Source organism: Danio aesculapii, chromosome 13 (genome assembly GCF_903798145.1).
Source record: "Danio aesculapii chromosome 13, fDanAes4.1, whole genome shotgun sequence".
NCBI lineage: Eukaryota > Metazoa > Chordata > Actinopteri > Cypriniformes > Danionidae > Danio > Danio aesculapii.
The window spans coordinates 49,572,303-49,589,802 of NC_079447.1; the positions used below are offsets into that span (position 1 = coordinate 49,572,303).

Genomic DNA, 17,500 nt, shown 5'->3' on the forward strand with positions numbered 1-17,500 from the left:
ATATATTTGTGTTTTAAGGACAGCTTTAGCTCTTCATGATCTGTTCATTTTCAATTCAATCCCGAGCGTGCCATCCATGACCTCTTGCGAATGCTTTGCCTATCACAGGTGGAGCAGGTGGTGTTCTGCTCCATAATCTCCACCAGCGTACGCAGGGATTATTTTATATATAGCATTTCTTAGAGCAGGTGCTGTCAGGAAACACATATCATTCAGAGAGCTTTTCTACCAAACTCATCTCATCAGATACAATCAACAAGAAAAAGAGGAAATATTTTTAGAGACAGCTTTATAAATATGGATCTGTTCCTGGATGCTGATTGGTTCTTTATTCGGATTCAGAATCAGAATGAGCTTTATTCGCTTGAGTGTGAGGCCAAGTTTCCAGGAACACAGGATACATACAGTACATACATACATATCAACACAATAGCACAGAATTACACTTTAGTAAAGTGGAGGAAATAAGTGTTCATAATAAGTATGGCAGTTTAAAGTCGCCTCTCATATGGAGAATGAAGTCACATGCATTGCTCAGGTGTGAGTTTTTCACAGACTTTAACAGAGTGTCAATCTTGATGCTTCTGTTGGTCTCGTCTATCAAATCTGATCTTTATTTTGTATTTTGTATCGGGTTCAAGTCAGGTGATTGGCTGGGCCATTCCACAGCTTTATTTTCATACTCTGAAAGCATTAAAAGGTTTCCTTGGCTGTGTTTTGGATCAGTGTCTTGCTGAAATGTTCACATTGGTTTCATCTTCATCATCCTCCTGCTAATGTAGATGTTGAACTGAAGCAGCTGATATTCATTTACACTGAGGAAGGGCAGAGGGTTGCTGAAGAACTACTGAGAGATTTCAGCTGCTGTCTGGGCTTTCACTGCCGAACTACACCTCCCTTTCTTCATGTGTTCAATACTTTTTCCCTTCGTGATTTCATGACACATAACTTCATTTATTAACTAATTAGTTTTCTTTTCTTTTCACATCTGTATTAATTTGGCTGTTACCAACATCTGGTGAACATTTCAAGTCAACAGCACCTTTAGAAACATGACTCTTTGAGAAAAATGGTGACAGGTTCAATTTTTTCCCACTGTTATTGTAAAATTTGGATGCTATAGAGATTTTTGAGGGATGTAAACAATAATAATGATCCTAATGTATTTCCTGTTTTAGATTTTTAATTTCCATAGCTGCTAAGAATCCAGAAATCTCAACATAATGATACATTTTTAATGGCAGCTGTGTTGACATTAGTTATGACTGAATCACCTCTTGTTACAGTTCTGAAATAGTTTGATGACATATCTATATATGTATATATAGATAGTTTATGTGCAATATGTGTTTATATGTTTTAACTTTTTAGCTTTATTTCTAATTATTTTATTTAGAGAGTAATAATTATTTCATTTAAGCTTTATTTTTAGTTGTTTAATTTAAGCTTTATTTTTAGTTATTTAATTTAGAGTAATAATTATTTAATTTAAGCTTTATTTTTAGTTGTTTAATTTAAGCTTTATTTTTAGTTATTTAATTTAGAGTAATAATTATTTAATTTAAGCTTTATTTTTAGTTGTTTAATTTAAGCTTTATTTTTAGTTATTTAATTTAGAGTAATAATTATTTCATTTAAGCTTATTTTTAGTTGTTTAATTTAAGCTTTATTTTTAGTTATTTAATTTAGAGTAATAATTATTTAATTTAAGCTTTATTTTTAGTTATTTAATTTAAGCTTTATTTTTAGTTATTAAATTTAAGCTATACTTTTAGTTATTTTATTCAGAGAGTAATAATTATTTAATTTAAGCTTTATTTTTAGTTATTTTATTCAGACAGTAATAATTATTTAATTTAAGCTTTATTTTTAGTTATTTTATTCAGAGAGTAATAATTATTTAATTTAAGCTTTATTTTTAGTTATTTTATTCAGACAGTAATAATTATTTAATTTAAGTTTTATTTTTAGTTATTTTATTCAGACAGTAATAATTATTTAATTTAAGCTTTGTTTTTAGTTATTTTATTTAGAGAGTAATATTTATTTGATTTTATTTATTATTTATTTATTATATTTATTTTCTTTTTTTTTGTATTTTGTTTATATGTTTTAACTTTTTAGCTTTATTTCTAATTATTTTATTTAGAGAGTAATAATTATTTCATTTAAGCTTTATTTCTAGTTATTTTATTATTATATGTATAAATCTGTATTTTAATTTGAGCATAATATTTATTTATTTATATACATTTTATTTGCTTATTTATTTTTGTGTTTTGTTTAAATTTTTTACTTTTTATTATTTATATATATTTTATTTTATTTATTTTTTATAAATTTTATTTTATTTTTATTTTAACATTTTTAATTTTACCATTTGCAGTTTTTCATCTTTTTATATTTTATTATTTTATTGTTTATATAGTTTTATCATTATTTCATAATTATTTTTTATAATATATATTATAATTTATAGCTCATAAAAAGCTGTTGGTTTCTTTCACATGTCTCATTTCTGCTTTTCTTTTCTCGCCTTAACTTTTTCTTTCTCTCCCATCTCACGTCTTTTTTCCTTGCAGATATACAAGCTAATACATGTCTACCGTATGAATAAAAGCTCAATTAAATCTTTCTCTTCATTTCTGTCTTTCTTTCTGTCCCCTTTTCTCTCATTCATGCTGACTTGTGACCTGGGTATTTCACCATCATCATCATCATCATCATCATCAGGCTGCCATCAGTCAAACTTGGGTCTATGCAGTTGCGTTCTCATTCTCTATCCATTTTCTCTCTATTTATCCCTTTCTTCTCCCTAATACAGTTGATAACATTCCCATGAGCATTGTGTGTCTCTCCTCCTTCCTTGTCCTCTGTTTGTGCTGTAGACATCTGGATAAATCTGTGTCTGTGCATGTGGACAGATGCATTCTGGGAAAGATGCTGCAGTCCAATTGTTTAACACATTGGTTACACTGTTAAAAATGCTGGGTTCCACACAATTCTTCATGTTGTTCCAACACAAAATGATTAAGTTTGGTAAATTGGGGGGTTTTGAGTGTAAAATGCACAACTTTGAGATAAAGATAGTCTTTAATTTGCGCAACCTACGAAAACATTTACTAAATAAAGGATGTAGTCTTTGTCGTTTATGAAAACCTTGTGTGTTTGCAGATTACACAATATTTTCAGTCATTTCTGATATTTAGATTAAATGTTTTTGGTTTATAATTTGCTGTCATCTTCTGGACATCAAACATGTGAGCTTGCCTTCTAACCAATCATTGTTTGCCATCTGTAATTACATATGTGATATAGAGCAGTGTTTCCCAACCCTGTTCCTGAAGGCACACCAACAGTCCACATTTTCAACCTCTCCCTAATCAAACACACCTGAATCATCTTATCATAACATCAGAAGAGACTCCAAAACCTGAAGTTAATGGGTCAGAAAAGGGAGACATCCAAAATATGTACTGTTGGTGTGCCTCCAGGAACAGGGTTGGGAATCGCTGTCATAGAGAAGGTGGAACTAGTCGATAACTATCATAAGCAACACCGTAAACAATGGCCACTGTGTGTTTTTGTTTTCTATATTCCCCTGTATGCTTTATATATTGTCCACAAACCATTTCCACTGTTCATCCGCTATGCTGTAAAACAATCAATTCCTGCGTCACAAGCCTATTGGTGTTTATGAATCAGCACGACACCCCGCATCAAATGGATCGTGCCAAAATCAAGCTGATATCGTGTAGTCTGAACCCTGCATTAGTGTAACACCGAGCCGGAGACACTGTTGGCATTTTGACCACCGGATTACAACTGTGCACGGTGGGAATGCAGCTGTTAAACTGATGCAAACACTTCTGCCTCATTTCTTTCAGTCTCCTGATATAGCCTGATCAGATGTCTTTCAGTTTGCTCTTTATTATGATGGCTGTTGCTCTGGCAAATTTTTTTTCAACCCTTTTATTGGTCCACGCTGACTGTAAAGCAGCCCAGGATCATTGGAAATACGCGCCTCAGCCTACAGGTTTGCCAAACATAAAATACATTGCTCAGGGTACGTTTTGTTGCACGTTTCAGATGACAAATCCACTAGAGGGCGCTGTCTACATTTTAACTAACATAAAACACTGTATAAAATATTAGTATTTGGCTTAAAGTGAGATTTAAAGGCGTAACTAGGTTAAGTTAATTAGGCAAGTCATTGGACAACAGTTTGTTCTGTAGACAATCGAAGATATAATTTCATAAGGTGGCTAAATACACACACACACACACACAGTTAAAGTCAGAATTTTTAGCCTCCCTTTGAATTTTTAAATTATTATTATTATTATATATATATATATATATATTTTTTTTTTTTTCATTTTTTTAATATTTCCCAAATGATGTTTAACAGAGCAAGTAAATTTTCACAGTATCTCTGATAATATTTTTTCTTCTGGAGAAAGTCTTATTTACATACATGTTATATACAAGTACATACCTGGTATATATTTACCAGTGCTAATATTGGCACCAGATTTGGGTCCCCAACCTAATTGAGAGATTCACAGCTGAATACAACTGGGGATGTTCCGATTTGGTTCCTTTCCGATAATGATTCCAATACCTGACCTCAGGGTATCAGCTGATACAGAGTACTGAACCATTACAGTTGTGTGTACTACTAGCCCTGTATAAATTGCCGATTAATTTATGGTGTGCTTTAGACTTATCCATTAATAAACCATGAACAAATAAATGCAGTGAGCCAGAGTATTTGTATTATCTGACATTTTTATTATCAGGCGTTCAACAGTAATATTATTTACTGTGCTTTACTGAAACTAGCCACAAATAAAAAAAGTAGACTGAAAAAAACTGTTCAAGTTTTATAGTATAACTGTATAAAAATCTGTGAAAAAAATTAATAAATAGGATTAATATAGAAAAATGACCATTCGGAACCTTTTTTTTATATAAAGAAATTAGTGCGTTATCCTCTTCTTTGAAGAAGAACTGACTCTGGGTTTGCAGTGTTAAGTAAAGCTTGTGGGCACACTGTATGTCTCATTTAAAAAGATGGTATCAGATGGGTTTATGGTTTCAAACATTCTGGCATCGAGTATTTCCAGCCTGATCTCACAAGAAAACGTAAGTATTTTACGTTTTGACAGTTTAGTGGCTAATTCGTACGAATTCGTAGGAGTTCAGTCGTACGAAATTGTACGATTTTTAAAAAGGAGGCGTGGCCCCTAACCCCACCCCTAAACCCAACCGTCATTGGGGGATAAGCAAATCGTACGAAATTGTACGAATTAGATCGTACGAATTAGCCACTAAATCAAAAAGTTACGAATTGCCGTGAGATTGTGTTGGTATTTCTGATATTAGTATCAGTATTTAAGCCACCCTACATACAACGGTTTTCTCATGGGACCTGCCTCAGCCGCACTCCCAGACTGTTTGGTTGACTTTGCATCCATGAGAGCATGATAAGTTCACAACTGTAATATATTTTTGTTTGGTGGTGTTATAGTAAATGATTACTAGTCCTTTATATTATTGTTTTATGTTGAAAGTGAGAGGTTGAACCTCACCCAAAATCCTTTACGTTGAACTTTTCATGAATGTCCTTTTTTTCTTCTCTTTATAGCTCCGTAAAGTGGAAAGAGACAAGAAAACCATGGATCAAGAGATAGTGGAGCTCACCAATAAACTTGTGGACGCCAAAAATACTATCGACAAGCTGGAGGAGCTGAACGTACGTGCTGTATCAGAGCTTTCTGTGTGTTTGTGTCTGAGCCGCAGTGTTGCTGGGATTGATAACTACTGAAGCTGAAAATTGAAAGTTGCACTAGGGGGGGATCTGTGTGGAGATTTGACACCAGTCGACTGTCAGATTCCTGAAATGACGTCCGCCTGGAGAACACGATCAAGTCTACACATTCATTTCTTTCTCATTTTAAGATTCAAGCCGAAGTCGACTGCGTACAAACAACAAAAACTCAAACTACACTCTAGACCAGGGGTCTCAAACTGCCAGCCCCTGGGGCCATTTACGGCCCCCGCTGCTCCTCCCTCCGGCCCGCAACTGACATCAAAAATATGAGATTCGCCCTACCAACACACATTTTAAATCACTATCATTGTCAATCAATATTGGTGGGCGGGGGGGGCCGCACTCCTACGTAAAGTTGTGGTCGATTTGAAAACCGCTCCAATTGGTCCACCGTTTTTTATGTTGTTAAATTGAAAAAAAGCACTGGGTGTGCTTATATCACCCCAATATGACGGTCTATACACCATACATGCACATATGTCTGTCCAAACAGCTTGAAAAGTAGATTTTTTACCATAGGTGCCCTTTAACATGTAAATCACTCGTGCTTGATGCTTCATCCGTGTCTGGTGTGAACACACCATTATACCACCTGTACTTTGTTGAACAAACACTTTTTCGTGGCTTACACATTATGCTGGTGGTTTAACAAATATGCTAATGTTGCTAATAATCAATTCAAATAGTCTGATTTAATAGATTTTCATCATATGTGTGTTACAATTTGTATAAAAAAATGTTAAAAAGTTCTGCTGGTTAATTTAAATAATGTTTTCTTTTACAAAAGAGAAATATTTAGAGGAGAATAATTGCCAGTAAAGTTACCCAAACTGCTCTCTGCTGTTCTTACACTATCTGTTCAACTTTTGGTTAAGCAACTGTGGCTTGGGACAGAACACTAATAATATAATGTGCTAATTAAATGTCAAAATGCTAATTTAAACTACCCCTTTAATATGTACAAGAAACCCCACCTTTTTGTTCTTGAATGTTAAAACGACCCTCCCGTGATTTGTCAGTCACTGAAATGGCCCCCCACCAATATGAGTTTGAGACCCCTGCTCTAGACGAAGCCCCGTTTAAATCAGATTGCATTTAAATGCTATCTGTGGCACTGAAAAGCCTTCGATTATAATGAGAGATTTCATAAACGCTCCTCCTGGCAGTCGAGTCGTTTACAGAGGACTGTAAATTAGCAGACTGATTGCCATTCCGATGGTGGGTTTTTAGGATCATAACTCAATGAGGAAAAACAAAGCGCCCGAACGCAGGTAATTCTGAGATGCCTTTATTACACTGCATGTATAAAGTGGTGCCACGGGGAACTAATTATAGCTCTGGAGAAAGTGATGGCCGTCTGTTGGCGGTGTTTAAACGCTGCGCTTCATCTCCTTAGACAGATCAAGCGCACATCAATCATACCTCTTTCCTCAGAGGTTCAGAGCGCAGGGACTTTTTTATCTTTATGGGCTTTTTTAGTTATAAATCCTGAATACTGCAGCAGCTCTGGGTGACATTTTCCTTGTTTTACTGAGTCAAGCATCAGTCAAAGGTTTGGACACAGAGTGTGTGTGGTTTGTTGTCATTAGGTACTGTATGTTTCCATCCGAAGATGCAAATTAAATGTATGCGCAAAACTGGAATATGGCTTAAAACAGTGGTCCCCAACCCCCTCGTTGTGCTTATATTGTTTTTTATGTACATTTTCTAAATGTATGAGCATCTTTGGGTTTCCATCAAGCATTTTTTTATGCAATATTTTAAAAGGCACATAAAAGACAAAGATAGACTATATGTTGTCGTGGTCATGACAAGTCTTGTCGTCGATTTCAGTTGTAAGAGCAACAAATAATTGTTGATCTGTTGGAAAAGTGGCAGAAGGTCAATTTTTTCAATTAATCATCTGTTGATCTGCATCTCAATCATCACAAATACTGTAGAAGACCTACTGGAACCCAAATAGACTCAAGATTCTCATAGAAATCAGTCAAGTTTGGTGAAGGAAAAATCATGGTTTGGAGTTACATTCAGTATGTGGCCGTGCGAGTGAATGGCAACATCAACAGCCTGAGGTATCAAGACATGTTTTTCTCATACTTCATACTTCAGCCTCCACATCAAAGTTCCTGAAAGCAAAGAAGGTCAAGGTGCACCAGGATTGGCCAGCCCAGTTACCAGACATGAACATTATTGAGCTTGTCTGGGGTAAGACGGAGCAGGCATTGAAGATACATCCAAAGAATCTTGATGAGCTCTGGGAGTCCTGCAAGTTGCCATTCCAGGTGACTTTATTAATCAGTGATTTGAGTCATTGCAGAGATGTATGGATGCAGTCCTCCAAGCTCATGATGGAGTCAGACACAATATTCACTCTTTTTTCCGGACATTTTGGGATTCTCGGAAGCTATGATAATTAAAAATGTAAAATAGCAAATATGTTAGGACCATTGTTATTGTTTACATCCCTCAAAATGGTCTATAATACTAAAACTCGACACATTTATGATGATCTGTACATACAGCCTGGTGTGTCCAAACCTTTGTGTATACTTGCTTTTGCTCAGTTTAATGAAAGTGTCATTAGGGATGTCATTGATGTTGTTGACTCTTTGGTTTGATGTGTTGTTATACCTGTTTCCCTGATTTTTGTTCTTGAACTCATTTTCTCTCCTTTTGCAGGAACGCTATCGGCAGGATTGTAATCTGGCTGTGCAGCTGTTGAAGTGCAATAAATCGCATTTCAGGAACCACAAGTTTGCTGATGTAAGTAACAGGATCTGTTCCTCATAGGTTGCTAGTTTTAAGGCACACCCCCTCCCACATTTAAAGGAATAGTTCACCTAAAATAAAAAATAAATAAAAAATCTGCCATTTTTATTCATCTCATGTTGTTTCAAATACCTGAAAAGCTGAAAAGTTTATTGAATTTAGATAATTTGACATTTTTATTTGTACATTTTCTTTCTGCTTGAAGAAAAATCACCTCAGTTTTATTCAAAATGCAGAAAGTGAGCCTAAACATGCGTTTTTTTTTATTGTGTTTCCTGATATTTATCAATGGGTCAAACATTTACTTATTAATACTAAAAACAATATTAAGTGTTTTAGGCTTGTTTGTTTTCTGCATGGCAATGCCAAGATTTAATTATTGTAGAAATTACCTTTATACATCAATACAAAATACTAAAAAGAGCTAAATAAAAATAAAATATGAATATAAAGCAAAAAAACACCAACCATTCATAATATATTCCACATAAACCATTTTAAAATATACAAAGTTACATCAATAAACAAACTAAACATACCTCTTCATCAAGCCATTCATTCAAATACAAATCAAGTGTCTGTTCTAATATTTCCACATTAAATTTAGTGCAAATAAAATAATAATATCCCAGTATAATTTACATGATTAGCCCCCTGTTTATTTTCCCCCCAATTTCTTTTTACTGGAGATATTTTTTCAACACATTTATAAACATAATAGTTTTAATACCTCATTTCTAATAACTGATTTATTTTATCTTTGCCATGATGACAGTAAATAATATTTGACTGGATATTTTTCAAGACACTTCTATACAGCTTAAAGTGACATTTAAAGGCTTAACTAGGTTAATTAGGTTAACTAGGCAGGTTAGGGTAATTAGGCAAGTTATTGTATAATGATGGTTTATTCTGTAGGCTATCGGAAAAAAAATTAGCCTAAAGGGGCTAATAATTTTGACCTTAAAATGGTTCATAAAAAATTAAAAGCTGCTTTTATTCTAGCCGAAATAAATCAAGTAAGACTTTTTCCAGAAGAAAAAATATTATCAGACATGCTGTGTCACATTTGTACAGTGCTCCCAGGACAAATGTCATTCAACCGCACTGGTCAAGACTAAAGCCAATGTGAAGATGCTGGACTGTGAAGCGCTTTGTACTGTGTTTTTGTGCTAAACAAGTAGCATTATTGATGATAAAACAGTCTCTTACTGCACTGACCATAAGAAAAGTAGCTCCAACTCGCACTCAATACTAGGCTTATGCTAGTTTGCTTGAATAAAATAAGCAAACAATGTAAATAAAATATGACAACAAGATGCTGCGGTGCCTGAAACTTGTATTATTGTCGGCTAAGTGAACGAGTTGTTCAAAATGGAGATTCATTCACAAACAAATCTCTCCCTCCATTACAATGAGAAGTAAAAGCAGGAGAGGATGTGTGTTTCAGGACAGGGATTCGACCAAATTTAACAGGGAGGGAGGATAATACATTTCCATGCACACAAACACACACTCTTTGTCGGCAATGCCCATGCGGTCACTGATCCATCGATATAGAAAAGAGATGTCAAATTATAATTTTCGTAACTTAAAAAAAATTTGCATAATGACCACCGGGAAAACTCCTGATCATAGATATACGTGTAAATGTTTACATATCTATGGGCAGTCCTCCACTACACCTTGGTCCCACATTCATTTCAAAAGAGCGCCACCCTGTACTAAAATGGCGGCTCTGTTGACGTATTTCTTCTAATAGACACCAATAGCGTAGGCGACATCTAATGTAAATATCTATGGTTAATGTAGCATGAATTGTGACCTACACTGAAGTGTTACCAACCATACTTTATATTGTTCTGAGGTCAGCAGTGTCCACTATGAAAATAATAATAATATAAGAAACCGTCCACTATGAAAGTGAGTAGCTGTTTTTTTTATATAAGAAAACCAAACCAAAGAATGTACATGGATTTGAAACAACATGAGTGATCGCTGGCAGAAGTGTGTGTGTGTGTGTGTGTGTGTGTTCAGTGGGCGCAGCAGAGGACCTGTCAGAGTCTGAATGTGTTTTGCCCTCCACAGTGACACTCGTGGACTGGGATGAGACACAGTTATTTGTTATGGACACAGACCTCGGATTTTACGGACTGGGATCAGAGAGGAATAGTCAGAGAGAGAGAAAGAGAGATGAAGAGAAAGAGACCAAGAGAATAGAGAGTGTGTGTTAGCATGGACTGTGCTGTGTGTGTGTGTGTTACGAGACACACGGCTGGTCTTTCAGTCTCGCTGGCAGAGAAAAGGCAGAGTATTGACAAGGTGCCAAATTGCAGACACATCCGTCTGTTTGGCCTTTGTGTCTGTCCACGGGGGGAAAGTGGGCCAGATTTCCAGTTGACGGACAGCACTGTGTGTACGCCAGCAGAGAGGTATGATACGACCGCTCGGCCTCATGGGCATACTGGTATTGAACACATTGGGACATTATCACCTGTGGCCCGCTCTCCACATTAAACACATTTATCACTCTGTCGGCACTTGCTTGTTTGTGTCGCTAATAGCGTTAAATCAGGGCCAAAGCGAGGACAATGCGCTTAGCACGTTTGCTATATGATTCGCTCAAAGCGGTTTAAAATGCAGGAACACCAGACACTTATTTACTTCATTTATTGTTTTAAAGTGCACATGTAATCAAAACAAACCGTATTGATTTTGTTGGCTCACATTGCTAGTCTTGTGGTGAACAATTCATCTGTGCATGTTATTTAGAAAAACAACAATAGTTCGCCCTGTAATCTTTAATCTAAATCTGAAAATGCACTTCCTGTTTGTTTACGGTTAAATACTCAGATTAGGTCTGTCTGAGGTAGTGGGCGTGGCTAACATACTTAACCACGCCCCTCCGGCTGTCAGTTTTGACAACAGAAATGGTGGGCAGAAGTCTGTTCGGTTGTAATAACTCTCCTAAAACCCATTTCCAGATCTTTCTAAATGAAATAGCTACTTTACTACATCCAATCAGCTCGCAGTAGAAAAAACAAGCCACACCCTCTTTTCTTAATTAATTTTCCGTTTCTATAGGAACTGCATCACAATACCGAAAAAAAAATGGTCACATCTTCAACGTTATGCGGACTTTACGATTGGAATGGTTCATATCAGGGCTGCTGTACATTGGAAAAATAAGATATTAACCATAAATTAACCATTTTTTTATTCTGTAATTTGTATTTTAATATACAAATACATGATTTTTCACAAAATGACTTGAATAGGTATTTTTGGAATAGTTCATTTTTCTAGAATAAGTGGCAAGATTTTGTTAGGGACTTGATCTGCATAGATTATCATATAAATGACAAAAATAAACAGGAGCACTGCAAAAAGTGCGTACTTAGAGATGTTGTCTTGTTTATAGTCTGAATATATATACAAATATTAAATGAAGAGTTTTCTGGACAAATGAGTTCCAGGTGCAGTATGCAAGTTTGACACCCAGTGGTTGAACTAATTATTGCACCCCTGGTTTAAAACACACACAAACACAGGTTACCAGATCGACGACACCAACAGGAGTATGCCTGACAGTCAAGCCTAAATGCTGATTTAAGGCTGATTTAAACCTTGTTCTAAATAAAAGCAAACGCACCTGATGTACAGAATATTTTCCATATTAAAAGGAGTTTGTGTTCTAACCAACACCTGAAATTTATATTTTAGAAATGGCTTCTATTTCTTGCAGCTGAACAACAGAAAACTGACAATGATCAGCTCAGGTACACCTCATATTCTTTATCCAGTGTTAAATGCTACTAATAGGAGTTTGAATGCCATTTTACATGACATTTATTGCCATACTACTGAAAGCAGCAGCAGATAGTTCACCTCAGATCTGGAAAATATTACTATTCTGTGCTTCTGAATGGCTGTATTTAAATTTCTGTCATGTTTCGTCTAGTGCAAACAGCCAATGTGCTTATCACTGCAAATCTCGTCACATAGTGTGTTGTTTACGTTCGTAATGCTTATGTTACTGGCTAATAATAACCACCTCATGTGGAACTCTGAATCTGCGTCTCATTTCGGAGTCTGCTGCTGTCCACCGGAGGTCGCATTTTCGGTAGCGGGCACATACTTTGAGAGCCTTCATGACTTAATGAATCACACCAGGGCAACCCGGGGTGCTGAAATATAATTGGCTAAAGTGGCAGTGAGCGTGTTAAATGACCAAAACAAAGACAGCCGGTCCGGCACGCAACGCACATTTTTAAAGCAGAATATCTGACTTCAGCAATGTTTTCCAGATAAACAAGTATGTTCACTTAGCATATTTCTTTAATATCTGCAAACATTTTATGGTATTTTTATGTTTTTAAGAGTCAAAAACGTACATACAGCACCTTTAAACATTAACATTGTTTTGTTTTGTTTTGACACAATCCAATTGTTTTGACCACTTCAATATAAATATGAACAAATAATTGTTTTGTTGATTTATTTGGATTGTTACTAAAGGATTACACAAAATGAAAAAATGTGTTAGAAGTGATTAAAGTCGTGATTTATAAGCAAAACAAAACATAGTTTGTATAAAATTATAATAGCATTTCTTATATTCGAATATCATTCTGTTTGAAATTGACAAGTTTCTTCAAGTTATGCATCAAGATTTTAGTTTTATTTTTACTTTTTGTTATTAAATTGATTTAAATAAAGAATTCATACGCAAATTTCCTGACCTATTTTTAAAGATTTATTTTTTGGCTATTTTGCCTTTATTAGATAGGACAGTATTTAGGACAGGAAGCGAAGTTAGAGAGAGAGAGGGGGGGTAGGGTTGGGAAATGTCCTCGAGCCGGGATTCGAACTCGTGATGCCCTGACATGCTACTGCACCATATGTCGACGCGCTAACCACTAGGCTATTGCGCCGACATTTCCTGACCTATTTGAAGAATACAAACGAAGATCATTATATAAATAATCACAAGATATTTAAGATCATGAAAAATGCTTATGTTTGTCCAAACATTTAGACTGCAGAAAAAGCTTCACTTTCCAGCGAGCGTGGGCACAGGATCTTCCTCTTTGGCCACAATTAATTCACAAAGGATCATTCTTCATCCATTTTTAATTTATTGAATTGACAGCAGTGACTAATCTCTTGAATCGCGGTCTCTCTCTGAGAACTAAAGCATTGGAGTGAGTTCGGCGGCACCGTGGTATTTTTAGAAGATATTTGATCCACTGTCCAGATTATCCTCTTGCCCTGCTCTCATGAACTGTCTAATTCATTACTCTGTAAGTGAAAGCCACAGACTATTGCTTTGGTTATTTTAAGGCTCCGTTGCGCCTAAGCCATTACCTGTTTTCAGCCGGGCACTTCTAACATTAAGCCACTGTTGTAAAGCATCCACTTTAAAATCGTCATTTGGAAAATTCTCCAAATGAATGTCAAACTGGTCTGCGCTGCATATGCATCATACTGGCCACTTGTGAATCCTCTCATGGCTTCAGAAGTGCTTTGAGAACTGGAGAGCCATTATGTTTCAGTCCAGTGCTGGCAAACTGAGAGTTATTACAGCGGCTGTAATATAGTGGCTGTTCTCTATCTATAGCTAAAGATGGAAATGATGCACAGTAATTGGCACAGTCTTTTACTGCAAAGTGCAGGGCAGTGCAATACAAGAAGAATTGCGGATTCTCTTTGTTGGAAAAAATGACTACTAGCATGTTAGAAGGTGCAGGTACACCTAAATGCTAATGATTCCTATTACATAAGCCTTAAGTTTTGCACATTTTGCACATGTAGACAAGTTGTTTGACTTAAAGAGCTGAGTACATAGGGTGTACTCACACTAGGCTATCCAAACCATGCCCGGTTGCATTTGACCCCTATTTCCCGGTTCGTTTGACAAGTGTGAGTGCTCCGAATTACGCCCATGTGTGGTTCAGTTGGCTGGCATTTAACCACTGTTGCTTGTTTGGAAGAGGTGTGCCAGAGCGCGGTTCGGTTGGACTTTGGCGTGGTACGCTTGTAGTGTAAGTGCAAAGCGCGCCTAAGCCCGAAACTGAAGACGCAACATCACATTTAAGGGATTATTTCATATAGATTTCTTAATCATTCTTACTTTTCAACTAGCTGTTATAGTTTTGTAAAGAAGCAAACCCCGCGCTGCACGTCAGCTGCCCCTTCAGCAAACCTCCTAATACCTGCAGCATGATGATTTTATGGAAGTTTATGAGCTTCAAAAGTGGTGGAACTGTTCAGAAAAAGATTTGGCTGTATGTCACTGCATTCCAAATGACTTAAAATTATACAAAACAATATAACTAAAGCAATCTCCATTGTGTGGAACAAGAGAGATTCTCTTCTGCTAAACTGATGTAATTGTGCTCAGGCTCTGAAGGTAAATAATAATAATTCCTTACATTTATAAGCGCTTTTCTGGACACTCAAATCACATTTGCACATTTTTTGGGGGGGGAATCTCCTCATCCACCACCAGAGTGCAGCATACACCTTGATGACGCGACAACAGCCATATTGAGCCAGACCTCACACCAGCTGATTGGTAGAGAGGAGACCGAGTGATGATATCCTAATTAGTAGGGTTTGTAGAGTTGGCAGACCCTTTGTCACTGTAACAGCTCCAACTCTTCTGGGAAGGATGTCCACAATGTTGAGGGAATTTTTGATCATTCGTTTAGAAGCGCATTTGTAAGGTCAGGCAACGTTGTTAGATGCGGCTCAGAGTAAAAACACTAATTCATTTCTATTGAATAGGTGATCTATTAGGTTGAGGTTAGGACTTTTTGCAGGCCAGTCCACTTCCTCCCCTTGAACTCACTCATCCATGTCTTTATGGACTTTGCTTTGTGCACTGGTGTGCAGTCATGTTGGAACAGCAATCCCCATTCCCCAAACTGCTCCCACAAAGTTGGGAGTTGGGAAATCAAATTGGGAGCACTTTGAAAGGCTATTTGTTTGGCTATACAATATAAATGCTTTAGGTTCATGTCGACACTGAAGTTCAATTTAGGCTTGTCAACAGTTTAATTAATTATTTTTTTTTAGTCAGGGAGGAAATAAGTCTGAAGTTGAATATAACCCTGAAGCACAATAGAGTAAACAAGTCATCACGGGTATATTGTGTGTATTGATGCATCAGATGGTCATTGAACAGTTTGTAAACACACCCGAGTTGCCCTGAATTTTTGTGTGAGAAAGAAACCTCGGTTTGCGTTCAGTGTTGACCACAGTATTGAAGCACTTTGTGTAACATCACACTAGCATGTGACGCTGCAGTGTTACTTAAGCCCCAAGTACAATTAATTTAGGGAGCATCATGTAAATTTCTGAGCTAGAATGCCATGAAGGGGTCAAGCTTGGAAGTGCGGTCTGAACGGATCAATTCCCCCGTGCCCTCATGCCCAGAGGAAGTAAGGGCTTTGTGGGTAATTGCTGCCTCACAGGATCGTTACAACATAAAGCTGAACGTGGCTGTGTGATCACTGATTTTCCCTGCCTTTTTCCACAAATCAATGACCTGGCCTTGCTTTGTTAAATTGTGCCATACTACTGAATGAAATAAAGGCCTCATCACCTGCCTTTTTTCTTTTAGTCTCTCTCTCTCTTTCTCTTTTTCTCTGTCTTTCTTGTCCCTCTTCGGTAATAATCTAATTTGAGGTGAGCTTTTTACTCTTTATCCTTTCTCGCATCAGGCCGAGCAGACATTGGATTGAAAAAGACGCTATTTTCTGCGGTTCTTGATCATGACTGTGATAGCCTTCATCAGGGCATTATTAGCAGATAGGCCTCGTCAAACACCCTATTCACATCCCAGTGTTCATTGAGCACATGTTAGTGAAATTGTTCCTTTTAAGATGACTTGCATGAGAAGATTCATCCACCAAATGTGCAAGCTACATAAGTCTCATAGCAACAAATGTGGTTCCATGAAAAAAGAATCAGACTAGATAAGATTAAAGGCAGGGTTTACACTGAAATTCGAGGATTTAGATTCTCACCCTTATGTTTTTCATTCCAAACTTTCTTTCCTGAAGCACAGAAAAAGGTACTTTCTCTTGTTCTTTTCGTCCTAATCACTGCTGCTTCGATTGTATGGTAAAGACTATGCAAATATTCTTACAATACATTGATTTTTAGGGAGTGGGGTCGGTCCTTAATAAGCTTTTCACTAGATCTGAACTGAACTGTTGGCTGTTCTAACTAAATACTTGTTGGTATTGAAAATGTTCTCATTATCCAGTTTTCTGTGTGTTTGTCTGTTTATATTCTCTGTAATGTTTTGCAGTTGCCATATGAGCTACAGGATATGGTGAACAAGCATATGAAGAGCAGCTTGCCCAACAAGACGCCGGGCCCTCAGGGAGCTCAAGCCCAGGATCCTGACACTCTAAGCCTGACTCCTGCAGATGTAGTGCCCACTTCAGTCATTGCTCGTGTTCTTGAGAAACCCGAGCCCCTGGTGCTTAACTCGGCTCAGTCTAGCAGCAGTGCAGGTCGGCCAGTGGCTGAGGATGTGTTTGTACACGTGGACATGACAGGACCACAAGATGATGGTGGAGGGCGTGAAAATGGTGGTCCTGTTCATGCTAGGCCTCCTGCAGTAGCTGATACTGACCAGCAGCATGTCAATGGCATGTGTCGAAGCCAGGGAAGCCTTGATGGTCCTACAGGAGATGATGGCGCAGCACCCTCCTTTGAGAAACTGAATCCTTACCCTACTCCTTCACCACCAAACCCGCTCTACCCAGGTCGCAAAGTGATTGAGTTTTCGTCTGATGATAAAGTCAAGATCCCTAAGAACAGCCCACTGCCCAATTGCACCTATGCTACTCGTCAGGCCATTTCTCTGAGTCTTGTGCA

The 17,500-nt window shown here is 36.9% G+C and overlaps 1 protein-coding gene across 1 annotated transcript in view; it reads left to right on the forward strand.

Moving 5' to 3' along the window:
• tjap1 (tight junction associated protein 1 (peripheral)) overlaps positions 1-17,500 on the forward strand; it is a 149,617-nt gene that overhangs the window by 128,803 nt on the left and 3,314 nt on the right. The window contains exons 8-10 of the mRNA XM_056471493.1: positions 5,651-5,758; positions 8,516-8,599; positions 16,926-17,500. The exon at positions 16,926-17,500 is cut by the window's right edge and continues 3,314 nt beyond it. Of these exons, the coding sequence (XP_056327468.1) occupies positions 5,651-5,758; positions 8,516-8,599; positions 16,926-17,500 (767 nt within the window). The remainder of the gene's footprint in view (positions 1-5,650; positions 5,759-8,515; positions 8,600-16,925) is intronic.